We start from the raw sequence: 15,035 nt of genomic DNA, 5'->3' as shown, positions 1-15,035 counted from the left end.
TTATAATTTGCACTCTTCAGGGCAGATGCCATTCAGGTTCACAACAAAACTAAATTAAAAGCTGGGTTTCCAGCAGCGCTCTATAGTTAAGGCGGGCACCTATACAATGCATGCCCCCTGCTGTAACCATAGACTGTAACTAGTTACAGTTACAGTCTATGGTTACAGCCTTGGTGTTGGGATCAGGGGAGCACAGGTTCAAACCCCACTGCAGTCAGCATGTCGTTGTGTCCCTGAGACACTTCACCCCAAATTGCTCCTGTGGGGATTGTCCACAGTATTGAGTATGTAAGTCGCTTTGGATAAAAGCATCTAACAAGTAACATGTCATGTAATGTAATACGTTTCAACTTCATTTTTGGAGAACATGTGTAGGTGGTCCAATAATGCATCTAACATCTTAATCCGGACGTTTTTCCTCCAAAACTGCATATGCACAGTTGTTCAATGTGAAATTTGCTGATTAATGTTTCATGATGGAAAAAAATGACATAGGCCTACCTCTGCATGATCAGCATCATCTGCAAGATTCACTGTTCTCCTTCCTAGACCTGCCTGCAGCAGAAAGGTCTCATCTCGAGGAGTCCTATCTATGTTTTCAGGATGTAGGCAGAACTGAAGCTCTAACATCTTTATGGATGATGGTGGTCTAAGAGCTTCAGGTGCCTTTCTTTTATTCCGTGTCCTGTTTCCAGAATATATTCCTGGAAAGGATCTAGAAGGAAATAGAAAAAGGGGTTGGTGGGCTGTCTTGGGACACTGAATATCGATAAAAGATAGATTATTCAATTTGTCAATATTACTCACATTGACATGGTCAAAACCCAAAATCACAGAATTGGGTTTCACATTTCCTTACCTTAGCATCTCCTGCTGGACTGTTCTCTGATGAACGAGCTGGCTGACCCCAACCGAACTAGCAGCACTTGACCGTGCTTGAGGCTCTACTGGCCTACTAGTTCCAGGAGAACTGCCCGAAATCGGCGGGGTTGCCGCCCTGCCACCCTGCACATTTCTCCCGATGCAGCCGAGGAGATTTCTCACCGCAGTTTCAATGTCTTCGTTCTAAATAGAAAATAGCATGGATAATTTACAAAGGCTTGAAAAACACAGCAGGAGCCAAGACAATTATAAAACTGGTCATTATTTCAGTACAGTTAAATTGGTTTTATTTTCATAAACGGTTATCAACCGTTAGTGCCAAAGCAGTAGGCTATAATATATTAATTACTGCTGTATAGACTACAACCACTAGCCTACTTGTTTAGCTAGCATAAACTCAACAAAGCTAGCGTTAGCTGGCTAACTGACGTTATTTTGCCGCTAAACTGCACGATATAAAAGGGTGGTCTTCAAAGCGGATTTAATCCTCATTCACAATAATAATATTGAAAGTAATACTGGGGAAGTAATGTGCAAAATGTACCGTTGATTGACGCGCCATGTCAGGGACTGGTAGCGACACGGACCGTTCGTCCCGCAGTCATCTGGTTCGACCTGACTATGACTGTAACGTGTGACTGACCCGAGCGTCGTCGTTGTGATAGCTCCGCCCCTTCGCTCCAACCCCCCTCCCTCCCCCCACATCTACAGGTGAAAATTACTTTTGCGACACATTTATCGCAAGAAGTGTAGCAAAAGTCAAGGCCGCAGATTCGTCGATTTATACTACCACAGAGCAGATTCGTGAAGTTGTAATGACTGATTTGAGAGGTTGTAATTACCAAGTTGCAGTTGTAATGGAAAATATATGAAAAAAATATTTTTTTTTCTGCAAGTGAACATTTCATCACTAAGTTCATTTTTTTTCTACAAGCTACAACACTTTTTTTTTTCTTCTGTGACTTCAAATGTGGTTCACAGATACGTGGATATTTTATACAAGTGTAAATGTATGCACACAAGCTCAGATTTATTTTCTGCAATGCTCACATCAGCATTTTGCACCATATCTACCTTCATAGATAACAGTGTGGTAAACGTCTGATTGTTTCAGAGACCCATAGTAATGATACAATAAACCATTTACATCTAAAAGTATTGATTACAATTCATTTGCAGATGAGGTATTTTTGGTATTTTGGGCAAAACACTTCACCCAACCCTAATATATATATATATATATATATATATATATATATATATATATGCCGTTAAAAACTGCAATATATACCTCGCTGCTAAATCCTCAGAACTGTTACAGGATGTGTATTTTGTAAATTGTATAACTTTTTATTTTATTATATTTTTTTATCATATAACTTTTTTTAACTTTAAATACTTTTGTTTGCATGTAACATAACATTAAGCTGTCAGTGGCTCTTTTCTGCTGTAACAACGTACATGTCCCCTCTGTGGGACTAATAAAGGTTTTCTGATTCTGATCTGATTCTGAACTACGATGCTCAACAGCTCGCTTAACGGAACTTTGACGCTGGTATCAGTTTGGTTTCCCACCAATCACGGGAGTATTGTGTATAGAAAGTGTTGAGTTATATTTCTAGCGCTACCTTACATCCATGAAGGCAACAAGACAGAGGGAGGGCTGTCACTCAGGATGCCAAACTACTCTTTGGTAAGCCCCGCCCACCCAAGCAACACCAGGGCCAAATATTTGAAAGCGAAAAAACTGAAAAAATAATTGTTTGAATCTGAAAACGGAAAATCTGCAACTGAAAAAAAGAAGGATTCAAATATCAAAATATGTATAAAAGGAGTGGAGCTGTCTTTTTATGAAAAGTAATTAAGCTCGCTCAGACGTCTTTCTTTTTTTTTTTAAGCGAATAAAGCAAACTATTCAGTCAGACAGCAATTTATTATAAAAGTAAAGCAAGTACAATCTCAAGCACTTTATCCAAAATCCAAGCACTTTTCAAACCTTGAAAACACCACATGAAATTTCAAGCATTTTCAAGGATTTCCAGCACCATACGAACCCTGCCTTTAAAGGGCCCATGTCATGGCCATTTCCACTGATCATAATTACATTGTTGAGGTATACTAAAATAGATTTATACTGTGCAATTTTCCAAACTCACATTGGTTTCGCATACAGCATCTCTGTCAAGCATGTGTATTCAGCAGTATTCACTCTCTCCACTAAACGACTCGTTGGAGCTCTTGCCCCCCCCTCCCTGTGAGCCTAGTGTGCTCCGATTGGTCAGCTCGGCCACTCTGTTCTGATTAGTCAACCACCAGAGAGGCTGCGCCCATGTCTAAACGGCTGCTCTCAGCCGAACATCAGTCTTATCATGGCGTCGGTACAGCCGTATATTTTATACGCCAACTAACCGAACTGTAGCTACAACTGTTGTTATAGAAGAGTGTGACGGCCCCAGGGCCTTTGTCTTACGATGGGGTGGAGCTGAAGAGGCTAATCAGCGCGATCACGGACACCTGGCCGGAGCCGAGGTGCTAGCCAGCTGCCCGGAGTCAAACGGCAGCCCCTCTCTCCCTCCAAGCAGCTCAGCGATCCTCTCCCCTGACCACCTATCTCTGCATTTACCACAATAAATGTGCCGTGGTTTCGTAAACTCGTGTGTGTCTCCTTGTCTTTCCGTTGTGGCCTACGAGCCGGTCATAACAAAGAGTAAGTTATTTTTACCCGTTATAAACTACTACTGTTTGATGAGAAATCAAATCATGGTTTGCTATATATGAATGATATGTTATAGGAGCAAATAATTCAGGGAAGAAAGGATAGGCCTACTAAGTATTTCCATTAAACTTTATTTTTAGAAATGTACAAAATGAACATAAATATACATATATACACGGTATATCGTCAATTACTCCCCGTTGTCGGCATCTTGCTTATAGCAGCCGGGGCTTTTTGAGACGATGCCTCAGTGTGGTCGTCCAGTCATGTATTGTCCGGCAGGATCTGGCTGGACGAAATAAAATGCAAATCACAAAATATTAGAGAAACTTAGTTGTTTTAGATTCGTTAGTAGTAGGAGTGTGGATCTATCTAATGAACAGCTTGCCTGCTAATATGCTAACCTAGCTTTGTTTACCTTGGTAGCGAACACGATATGAACGTTAGCTTGGAGGAACGGCAACTATAATGGAGTGTAATAAAACTACTATGAACAAAAGTTAGTGGTTCATATTAGGCTAGCAATAACGTGTTTATAATTGCATTATTCTACGGGTAGTCTGCTACGTTCGGTCATACAATGTTTCCCGCTAGCATGTATAGCTAGCCTCGTTAGCTATACATGCTATCAGCGTTGGAGGAAAGCCAACTGTAATGTACCGTCCTTTGGGGGTCTGTGAGCGGGCAAAGAGAGGGGATTTCCCCGTTGTCTCTGCTGGAAGTATGAAATAAACAGAGTCCCCATTTCAGGGACACCTCTTGGAGGTCTCTAGGCCGTCCGTTGGGGGTCTGTGAGCGGGCAAAGAGAGCTAACCTAGCTTTGTTTACCTTGGTAGCTAACACGATATGAACGTTAGCTTGGAACGGCAACTATAATGGAGTGTAATAAAACTACTATGAACAAAAGCTAGTGGTTCATATTAGGCTAGAAATAACGTGTTTATAATTGCAATATTATACGGGTATTCTGCTACGTTCGGTCATACATTGTAACTTGCATGAATACATTGTTTTGCGCTAGCATACAGCTAGCCTCGTTAGCTATACATGCAGTATGTACATGTACTGTCACAATGTACGGTAAATCACCCGGAGTATACTGTATGAGTATTCCGTGTGTGTGACTGCAGACATTCTCCTGCCATGACAAACATGTAAGGCCATCTGCTGACATTGTAGTTGATATATTTAAACGCAAGCAACGTAGCATAACAAAAATGTTTTTCCGACCAAACTAAGGTCTAGCTCCGTCGGTTAGATCGGTAGCATACACGCTACGCCAGCTATAATGTAATTGCGTTTCGCGACTGACCGAACGGTAAATCACCAGGAGTATACGGTCTATGACTATTTCGTGTGTGAATGCAGACATTATCCAGCTATGAGGAACATGTATGTAAGGCGATCTGCTAATATTGGAGTTGATATATGGAAACGCTAGCAACTTAGTTAGCACAGTTAGCACTGGCTTAGCAGTCCGAAACATGTTTACACATTTAAACAGTCGTGGTAGATACCTTGTTTGATAAATACACAAATAACAATGCAAACTTACAGGTTGTGTAACCAAATCTTCCCCTGCTCCAAACGGTCCAAACAAACTGTGCATATCCGGCCTCAAACTGGACAATGTTTTGGAAGCTTTCGTCTGTGAAATGCCGGTTCTTCGAACCTCTGGAGGAACAGTGTTAAAAAGAATTTTCAACCACTGACTTCGTCGTGGTTCTTCCGTCGGTAGGACAAACAGCTCAGATTTCTCCTCACATTTCAGGAAACAGGTCCTTGGCAGTGGCATGACTGGATCGATTGTGAACTGAACCAGAGCTTCCAACAGTACATGTTAGGCTGGCTGAGGGTGCGGCCATAGCTCTTCGGGATTGGTCCATTTCGTTCCGGGTACCGCATGACATCAGGCCGTACCCGGAACTAAATGGAAGACTAAAATGGGCAGTGACGTATCTCCAACGAGGCGTTTTGGGGAGGTATTTTCTGTGTTAGAGTTTTACTCTCTACAGGGTGTACTTTGAGGGTTTTGACTCTGCACACCGTTTACATGCATAAAAACCTTCATAAAACACACAAGGGGACGGGTAATAACCGGAAAAGCATGACATGGGAGCTTTAAGTAAAGGTGTTAGCATTAAAATGTACTTTGAGTTCCTTAACTGAAAGTACTTAGGTGTACGGAACATTATTAATCATATCTTATAATTAGCCATTAATGTGTTCATCATTTTAATTTTAAATCAGGTTAAAGTTTGAGATAGCTGTAATGATATACTGCCAGGTATCTTAATTCATGAAAGTACACCATATGTAATTGATTTATATTTTGTATTAATTATTTTAACCCGCAGAGTAACATTTCCAATTATGAAAAGGAAAAAATAACAACAATATAAAAAAGGGTAGTTTTTCCCATTATAAGTTCCTTAAATATAACAGTAAATATTAATATGCAGCATTTAATCTTGTGATGAAGAGACGTGACACACAGGTCTGGATGTACGGTTTTTCCACAGCAACTGAAGCGTTTATTTGCAGGACGATGTGACGAAGGGTCCAGTACAGTCAGTGGTTTAACAAAACATAACGGTAAAGCTGAGGTTCAAACACAACTCAACAAAAAATTAAAAAAGACAATGATAAGTTAACATTGCTTTGTTACATTCAAGAACAAAGAATAACATTAGAAAAAAAGTTCATAAAAAAAGTATCCTCGGGACTATTTACAGGTTCTGTACAGGGATGGAGAGGAGTCCTCCTGCTGTGGGAAACACAGGAAAAACAATGTTACATTTTAAATTAAATTACTGTCTTTTAGGTGTAGAACAAAGCCTGAAGATGTCAGCCATTACATATCACATATTTCTTTCCTACTATGATATACACAGAAACTTTTTTATATGATTTTCAGAAATAATGAAAGACTTTAAAATGTCCTTACCTATAAACGATTGAGCAGGTTGTTCTGAATGCTCTCGTACACCTGGGTGTAGATCTCCTCTTTAGATCTCAAACCATCCAGGCACTCTGCAACACATACAACATGAATAATGCGTTAACAAAAGTGCACATTACACAGGATTTCCCTCGCAATTATCAAAAAATGTATTAAAAAAAAAGTCCCCTGTGACACAGACAAATATTATGATATGCTTAAAAGATTGCACTTCAACATTAAATACAACTACAACATAAACTGGGAGTTTAAGAACACGTTACACTGGATTTCCTTAAGGTTTCTGAAATATATGTTTTTATAAAGTAAGACAGGAGCTGTTACGTACCAATATGCAGGCCGCTGCTCTCCATCTCTCTCCTGTGCTTCAGGTACATCGGCCACACGTGCCCGTCGAACAGGCCGGGGGGGTCGGGGACCGTGTACTGCCTCGTACTGAAATAATAAACACAATGTTAGGAGATATGCATTCACGATGAAAGGATTAACAGGCAATACAAACAGCTGAGGTCAATTCATTCATACATTGAAATCTGGCAGGGCTGCACAATTAATAGGCTTTTTAGAAACGGCAATACAGTATGCACTAGTACAAGATCACAGTAAGGGACATATATGGTAACGGTAACATATATGAAAATATCTGATTCTGAATGGATGTGTTGTGATGCTGCAGAGAAGTCTCGTTCTTAACTATATAGTAAAAACAATCCTTTTTTGGTACAGATCCTCTTGAAAATCACACCATGATCATTTTATTATATTTTAAATTGATACTGTGAATGTGTAATATCACAAATCATATCTCAATATCACTCAAAATAATTGCAAATATTATTTTTTCCAAAACATGTAGCACAGTTTCTTTGTATACTTATTAAAGCACTATATACATTAAATGTATTTATATCAATAAATAGGGGACATTAGCAGTCTAAACTGTGCATGCTCACCTTCTCCTTCTCTTGCACTCCTCGTAAGGAATCGTGATGTAGAAGCTCTTGTCGAAAACGTCCAGCATGGGGCTAGAGGAGAGGGGAACAAGAACTTTCAGTAAAAACAAAACCAAAAAAGTACTAAATGTTATTAACTAACTAGAGGAAAAAAGGCATAACAGGGGGTTTTCTAGAAAGATATAGTATGAGGGCAATACTGTGGCGCTCATCTTGTACATAAGATATATCAACATGGCGCCATTTGTCTAGTTCTCTATCTGTGTTTTTAATTCTTGTTTTACTTTTATGTGTGCACCACGACACCAAATCAAATTCCTCGAACGAGTAAACCTACCCGGTAATAAACCTGATTCTGATTATATAAATATGTTTTTTTGACACCGTGGTGTTTTTCGACTGAACCTAGAAGTTATTCATCTTCAGCACTTTGTACCTTCATCCAACGCCTTACTTACAATAAGAAAATAACCCTATAGCAATATTCTTTCAAGGTTGACACTGTATTTTGTGTCTGTCTGCTATGACCATTGAGTTTCCCCCATGGACTAATTAACGTATTCATTTATCCATCCTAATTTGGAATAGTTTACCTCTTGACTTAAAAAGAAAAAGGGTTATATATAAGTCGACATCTCATGACAGCAGTTCAGTGTGATGCAACACAACATAATGTAATGTTAAATGGACTGCATTTATATTGCACTTTTCTAACTAACCAGATAAAACACTTGGTAGTTTGACCCTCTTTCACGCCTTCATACACCAATGATGTCGGAGCTAACATGCAAGACACTGGCCTGCTAAACAGGGGCAATGTGGGTAATAAATTGTGTCTTGCTAAAGGAAACTTCCACAAGCAAACGGCTCTACCTCCAGAGTCTCAACCATTCCCCAGTTAGACATTGTACTGCTAAAAGACGATATACCCAGCAAGTGAATAAAATGGACTCACGGGTAGTTGTAGAGCAGGAAGCCCTCCACGATCAGGATGTGTGTCTGCTCGTCCGGGTTGGACTCGTCAGGTGCAGAAGACAGCGGGACGCCGTGAGAACGAGCGAACTTCACCGGGTTCTCCATCCAGGCTTTCATTGTGTTGGTCATGGACTCCATATCCATGGCTGTGATCACTGTGGAGAGAGATCAATAGAAAAAGGCAGACGATGGAAAAGATAGATAGTTAATAAGACAGTCAAGGACATGAAAATATGTAAATGTGTTTTGCTCCAAGATACTAGGGGATGTTGTCAGCTTAATGGTGTTGTGCTAATGGCTTTAATAATGTATGTAATGTTGGAGGGTTTATATGACATTAAAGTGACCCATAGGCAGTCTTTGGTGAAGTCTTACCATCCCATTGTCTAAAGCCGTCGTCTCCGACTTCTATCTGATCTGGTTTCTGAAATAACAGTCACCAATAAAACATTGCTGCAACCTCACAGCTCTGAACACTTCAGATCCCACTCACATGCTCGAGCAACAAGAACAATGCTAAGAGTAATAAGGCTAAACAAGTGCACACACAGAAACACAAGCAAAGGGCATGCACTAAATAAAACAAGCCATCTACCAAAAGAGCACAGCTTAAACTAAATTAGGGAAGAGAGAAATGCTAAAAAATATATAACAAAAAGGTTGATTGAGGAGATATGGATGCATGTTAGAAAAGACTCAAGACATGTTGTAAAGCTACTCCAGGAATCTGAAGAAATGTAAAAGACACAAGAGAGGTAATCGTGACTGAAGCAGTAAAGAAGCTATCCTGAAAGACATTAACATATCTCTACTGAGGGGGACAAAGTGGGGGGTGGGAGAGGTCGCTGGGCGGCACCCTTAACTTCACATAAAAGCAATGCTCATGCAGAGTTAATGAAAGGGAAAACTAGGCCGACAATAACATCAAATAAAACTCTAAACTATCCTCTTGCTAAAACTCACCTTGAAAAAGTCGTCTTGGTGCACAACACAGCAGTTGGGCAACGTCTTGATCAACCCGTTGGTCAGGGTGGTTTTCCCACCATTAGTGACCCTGTAAACAAAAAAGCAATAACAATTTAAAACCACAAATTAATAATAATATGATGAACAGAAAGTTACAGTAATGGTTTAAAAGCTTAACTACTTTTCCTGTAAAGAAGCAGCCATGCAAGCTTTCCGCCTACGGCCACATGGCACCCTTTGTTTACATTTATAAGCAAGTAAATTAAATAAATAGTTTATTTGTAAACAGGACAAGAAGCCCCATTTGCTTAAATTATTATTATTATTAGTTTTTGATCGGGGCAATAGTAATGTCAAATCTACCTCCAATTTTCGACTGACTCTGTAAACAAAAAGTAATTTAAAATAGAAAATGAATACTAATTTGTTGCCAGAAAGATACAGTTATGATTTAAACACCAAAATACTTCAAAGCACCCATGCAATGTTTGCACCTAGAGCCACATGGCACACTTTGTTTACATTTAGAAGTAAGTAAATACATTAAATAGTTTATCTGTAAACAGGAAAAGAAGCCACATTGGCTTAAAAACAAAGTTTAATGTATTAAAAGATGCATGTGTAATTCAAACTTGCCCTGCTTTAATAAACAATTACTGCTGAATAAAAGCACTGTTTTCATAATATAACATGAAATGAAATAGTGTCAAGTCCTTATGTAAAACGGTTTAAATAAATGATAAACATGACATTAAACTGTTGTTGGTTTAGGGCAGTAGTCATGTTACATTTCCCTCCACTTTTCGCCTGTCTCTAGCTTCACAGTTTATGGTCTGGCGGTGAATTTTCAAATGTCCCGCTCGATGTATGACAACAAACCAACAAACCAGGGACTCCCGCTGAAGCAGATTTTTGTGAATGACCGTAGTGGATAAACGGTGGTACTACAACTCCCGTGACGTCATTTTGACTGGCTTACATTGGGGAAAAGAAACGTCTGTAAATCAGCTTGATAAACTACCCGGCCTGTACTAACACTTATATAGCCCTTAATTAAACCATTAGAGTCTGAAAGTTGTAAAACTTACTAAAAGCTGTAACCAGAGTTATTTTTTCTTCTTCTTCTTCATTTAACTGAGAAGAGAGCGGAAGGTTGGAGGCTGGGCTTAAAGGAAAACTCAACTGCGCATGCTCAATGGGCCCACATACGGGTACTATGGATCTACAGTCGCTCTATTTTGAGCTTCAATCGCCTCTGAGTAACTCTCATAGGAATTGACGGTGCATCCAGTTCCCTTTACACACCCATGCTTTAAACCAGTTTAACGGCACCTCTTTCTGGCGGGCAGCTGATAAAACATGTGTCAAATAGTGAATTACAATCTCTATCAACCAGAAGCTAATATAAATCCCCATTAATGAAAATAAACAGCTATATATTTAAACTTCTAATTCAAAATATCTGCATGAACCTCACGTTTCACAAGATAATATTAGTCAACAGGTTGATATTAACTACTCTACTCAACTGTCAGTGCATTAGGCTGCAATACAAATATTGATATAACATTTTCTAGCTAAATGTAAGCAAAAAACAGCTGATAGTTAAAAATATAAACACTTACCCGCCAATTCCTATAATGTATTTCATTTTTTCTTGTCTTTCCCGAAGTCCTGCTCAACGTCAGCTGAAAAAACACTCAAGTGTACTTTCAAACTAAAGTTAAGGATAAAAACCCAACAAATTAAACGCTTAAAAAGGCGTAAATGTAAGTTTTTAAAGCTCTGAAAATCGCTTCTCTCTACTGCTCCATTAACTGAGCGCGAGGCACTGCAATTTATATCCAGCTTGCGTAAAACGTCATACTTCTCGCAGGCATGGGACGTACTCGTGATCTAACGTCGTGTTACGTGCCCCCTTCACGTCAGCCAATCAGAGCTCGCATATCTCCTGCCACCAGCCAATCACAGCCCTTGAACTTTCCCATATTAACATATTTCCCAGCAGCTGCTCCTCTCCATCACTCTATCAGCAGATCGTACTATTCCGTTGATCCCTTTAATCCACTTGATACAGCATAACTCACGTACTGTGGAAACTACCATTGATGGTGTTAAATGCACAATGGTGGACAGTTATTAAGTACATTTACGGAAGTACTGTTCTTTTATAATGTACTTTTACATTTTCTGCTATTTTCTACCTCTACTCCACCACATCTCATAGGTAAACATTGTACTTTTTACTCCATCTACAATAAACAGACAATAATGATACAAAAACACAAATAAAACATGCTGATGTATTATTATAGGTTGAACAACCCAGCAGTATATAAAGTAAACTAATTAAATTCAGCTAGGCCAGCATAAAGGTGTATATTATAATGGTTATAATCTAATATTATTGTTTATATTATTCTGACGTGGGCCTTTCTGATAAATGATTAAGCCTACAATTACTTTCATTACTTTAAGTATGATTTGATGCTACAGGATGCAATAGGATTAGGGTTTGTGATTTTACATTAAAAACATTTGGAAATCATATATATAAATAGTGCGATGAATTAAGAAATAAATTAAATATTAATTTAATGAAATAGTTAGGAAAAGCATGTGTAAGTAAAGCAGCAAAATCACATCTATATTCATCAGGTGGGACTTATATCAGGGCACTAGTATCATTATATCACTGTACTAATATTATTGATGCATTCACGTAAATGACATGTATAATAATCTATAATTAATATGTTACAGTCATTCCCTATCTGTGCATTTTAAACCTCACGTCCCTCAAGGTTTATCACCTTCTGTAAAGTGTCTCTCTGTCCGCTGACAGTGCTCGTGACTTTCATTTCTATTTGTGTGTTTGCATACGTGCAATGTGAATCCTGTCACAGCCATCTGGGGGCAGGGGTCAACAGCCAGGGTCCCTCTGTGTCAGTGTACTTTGTAATGGAGAAGTGTGTGAAAGGTAACTCATGTGATTATAATAGTTGCATCAAAGGAGGACACCCCCTTTAATCCAGGAAAAGATGGACATGAAGGGCATCCCGCTGAAGCTTTACATCCGGACAAAGGGAACCGCATTTTTTTTAATTATCAGAACCATTAAAAGATTTTTGCAAAGCGAGATTAAGATAACAGGTTTCTTAATTTTGTTCTGTGCAGGAGATATGCTTGCATTGGAAGCATGAACATATTTCTGTATGATGTGTTAGAAATTGAAGTGAGTGTTATTTTGTATATATTGATTGTTGTTTTTATTTAGGTCTTAATGTGTGCACATGTACAAATGTGTCTTTGACTGTGTGTATATACAAACATATTTGCACACATATTTTTATTTTTTTATTTTATATTCTATCTAGGCTACATTGTGTTTATATTCGGGATTGTGGGAAACAGTATTTCGATCTCTCTGTCTGTACTGGAAGATTGACATTAAAGTTGAATTTGAGTTTGATTAGATGGGTTTTACTGTAATAGTAACATCATTCAGATGTGTTTTGTACAGTAACAGCCCAAAACACATTCAACTTTACAATATTGCTATTAAAAAGATCAAGTAAAAAAATATCCTGGTCAACAACTCAAACAGGAGTGCTCTTCACAAGTTTTTACACACAAAACACACAAGCCTCTGCTGCTCAAATGTATATTTATATTGTATTTTTCTAGAAGATTTCCCTGTATAGGTGCCAGGGCCGTCCCTGGCCAACATGAGGCCCCATGCAAAGTTATATGATGAGGCCCTCTGTTTCGCGAGCGTCGACGGGGGGGGGGGACTAGTGGAGCCTCGCAGCGGCGAAACCGTGCCGCGCCACACTAATTGCGCCGCATAAGCACATAGGCGCGCCGCATTTTCGGCTCAGTTGAGGCCCCCTCCGCAGGATGAGGCCCCCTCCGCAAGGCGAGGCCCCACGCAGTCTGCATGATCGGCCTGTAGGGAGGGACGGCCCTGATAGGTGCCATAGACTGCATATACAATAAGATGTGTACAGATTGAGCACGACAAAACAAAACAGATGTTGGGAGGAACAGTTTATTCAGTTTTATTTACAAGGCAGAACCAATGAAGGATCATCTTTACCATTTAAATCTGAGCAAACATGTAGCATAAGACAAATGGTAGGCAAATGATTTGTAACAATATATTGTGCTTTTATAGTCAAAATGAAAATCACACCCAATTTTTATATTCGGTGTGACTCGATTAAACCTATAAAGTAAAATAACTACACATGGAAAGGCTATACTCTACAATCCTTCACTTTTCATGGACTTATTTTAATCATTTGGTTAAAAATAGGCACTCACTACAGCAAACAAACCATGATGATGATAAACATTGATCAATTTCTTTAAAAATGATACAAAAGTTGAACCTCTGTGTCATTTCCGTACCACAAAAGACAAATAAAAGAATTGAAATGACACTTTTATAAACAGACATTTCATTTTTCTGTACCAAATAAGATAAACCTGTTGATACCTCACCATCAGCTACACAACTGCATGTAATGCTACTTAACAAAAACACAGTATAGACTATTTCCTCCTTAACATAACCAAATGCAAAGTGCAAAATAAAAAAAGAAGGCAGGCAGGAAATACTATAATGCATTTGTTTACAAAAATAAAACTCCTCTGCCCTCCTGCTACAATAAGTTGAACAGTTGGAAGACATGAGTAGGCTACATCTACAAAACCCAAACACGTCAAACCCATAATGCATTCATAGAGAAAGGTTTAAAACGTTTTAAGTAATAACATGTGCTGACAATGTCTCGAATGTTTATCAGAAACAACCATACCGAAAAACATAAGAGGAAGTCGCTCTGCAGAAATGAACAAACCTTTATATACCTAAACTTTAGGATTATGAAATAATAAAACAACTTTCTTTCACAAGCCGCTGACAGAAAATGTTCCCATATGAAACTGATCAATAAGAATGATAGATATGCACAATCTACACACACTTTGTCTTGAATATGGCCACAAATCCCATACAAAATTATTGCAGATATTCTGTAAATGGTGGGTAAGTATTATATTGGTATCTTATACATGACATTATGCGAATACATAGTCTGAATAATAATGCAAAGCATACGTATTTGCTAAATGCTGTTCTGTATGACATCTACGTGGCCATTATGCACAAAATAAAGCGTATTTTACAACATATGATTCTTAAAGATTTTTCTCATATGGGGTTTTCCAAGACACGAAATGCAAATATGTATAACTTTCCGTTTTTTTTCTATGCACAATATGGAAGAGGCACATCATAAAAATAAAGTACAGATGTTAGTACATTTGGACATTTTCTAAACAGCATGAGAGACAGTAAGAAGGCCTCATGATACAGCAGGCAATATGAGGCAAAAAACTAAGATGAAGGCATCTGATGCATTGTTATTTACATCGAACACACATTATATTGACCAGAATATAAATGTGTGTTTGGTCTAAGCTTGAACACTGACCCAGGATCAGCATCTGCTACATGAATAAAGTTGTTGTTACACGTCTAAGTGTTATATATTTCATCACTTACATTATGTAC

General features: G+C 38.6%; 2 protein-coding genes across 5 annotated transcripts in view; both read right to left on the bottom strand.

Annotated features, from left to right (window-relative positions):
* Nucleotides 1-6,096: 6,096 nt before the first annotated feature.
* On the bottom strand, nucleotides 6,097-11,105 carry mibp (muscle-specific beta 1 integrin binding protein). Of its 2 annotated transcripts, XM_034149780.1 has the most exons (8): nucleotides 11,080-11,105; nucleotides 9,452-9,542; nucleotides 8,864-8,912; nucleotides 8,469-8,643; nucleotides 7,514-7,585; nucleotides 6,889-6,995; nucleotides 6,546-6,631; nucleotides 6,097-6,365 (listed from the first exon to the last, which is right to left on the bottom strand). In XM_034149780.1, the coding sequence occupies exons 1-7, from the start codon at nucleotides 11,103-11,105 to the stop codon at nucleotides 6,546-6,548; spliced, it is 606 nt and encodes a 201-aa protein (XP_034005671.1). In that variant the 3' UTR covers nucleotides 6,097-6,365. The 2 variants fall into 2 exon arrangements, with proteins under 2 accessions (XP_034005671.1, XP_034005672.1); XM_034149781.1 differs by lacking the exons at nucleotides 6,097-6,365; nucleotides 8,864-8,912; nucleotides 11,080-11,105.
* A 2,386-nt stretch (nucleotides 11,106-13,491) lies between these two features.
* The window catches only part of atcaya (ATCAY kinesin light chain interacting caytaxin a), a 19,795-nt gene continuing 18,251 nt past the window's right edge, over nucleotides 13,492-15,035 (bottom strand). For all 3 annotated transcript variants that reach the window (XM_034149774.1, XM_034149776.1, XM_034149775.1), the window contains one exon: nucleotides 13,492-15,035. This exon is cut by the window's right edge and continues 1,277 nt beyond it. The gene's annotated coding sequence lies outside the window, so the exon portion shown is untranslated.

This window comes from Trematomus bernacchii, unplaced genomic scaffold (assembly GCF_902827165.1).
Source record: "Trematomus bernacchii unplaced genomic scaffold, fTreBer1.1, whole genome shotgun sequence".
Taxonomy (NCBI): Eukaryota; Metazoa; Chordata; class Actinopteri; order Perciformes; family Nototheniidae; genus Trematomus; species Trematomus bernacchii.
The sequence above is the reverse complement of the archived record's forward strand: the minus strand, read 5'-3'. Positions and strand labels throughout refer to the sequence as shown.

Coding starts and splice junctions, on each gene's coding strand:
- mibp (XM_034149780.1), bottom strand. CDS start 11,105: ATGAAATACATTATAGGAATTGGCGG. Junction 8,913..9,451: donor ACCAAGACGACTTTTTCAAG/GTGAGTTTTAGC, acceptor CTGTTATTTCAG/AAACCAGATCAGATAGAAGT. Junction 6,996..7,513: donor GAGTGCAAGAGAAGGAGAAG/GTGAGCATGCAC, acceptor TTATTATTTCAG/TACGAGGCAGTACACGGTCC.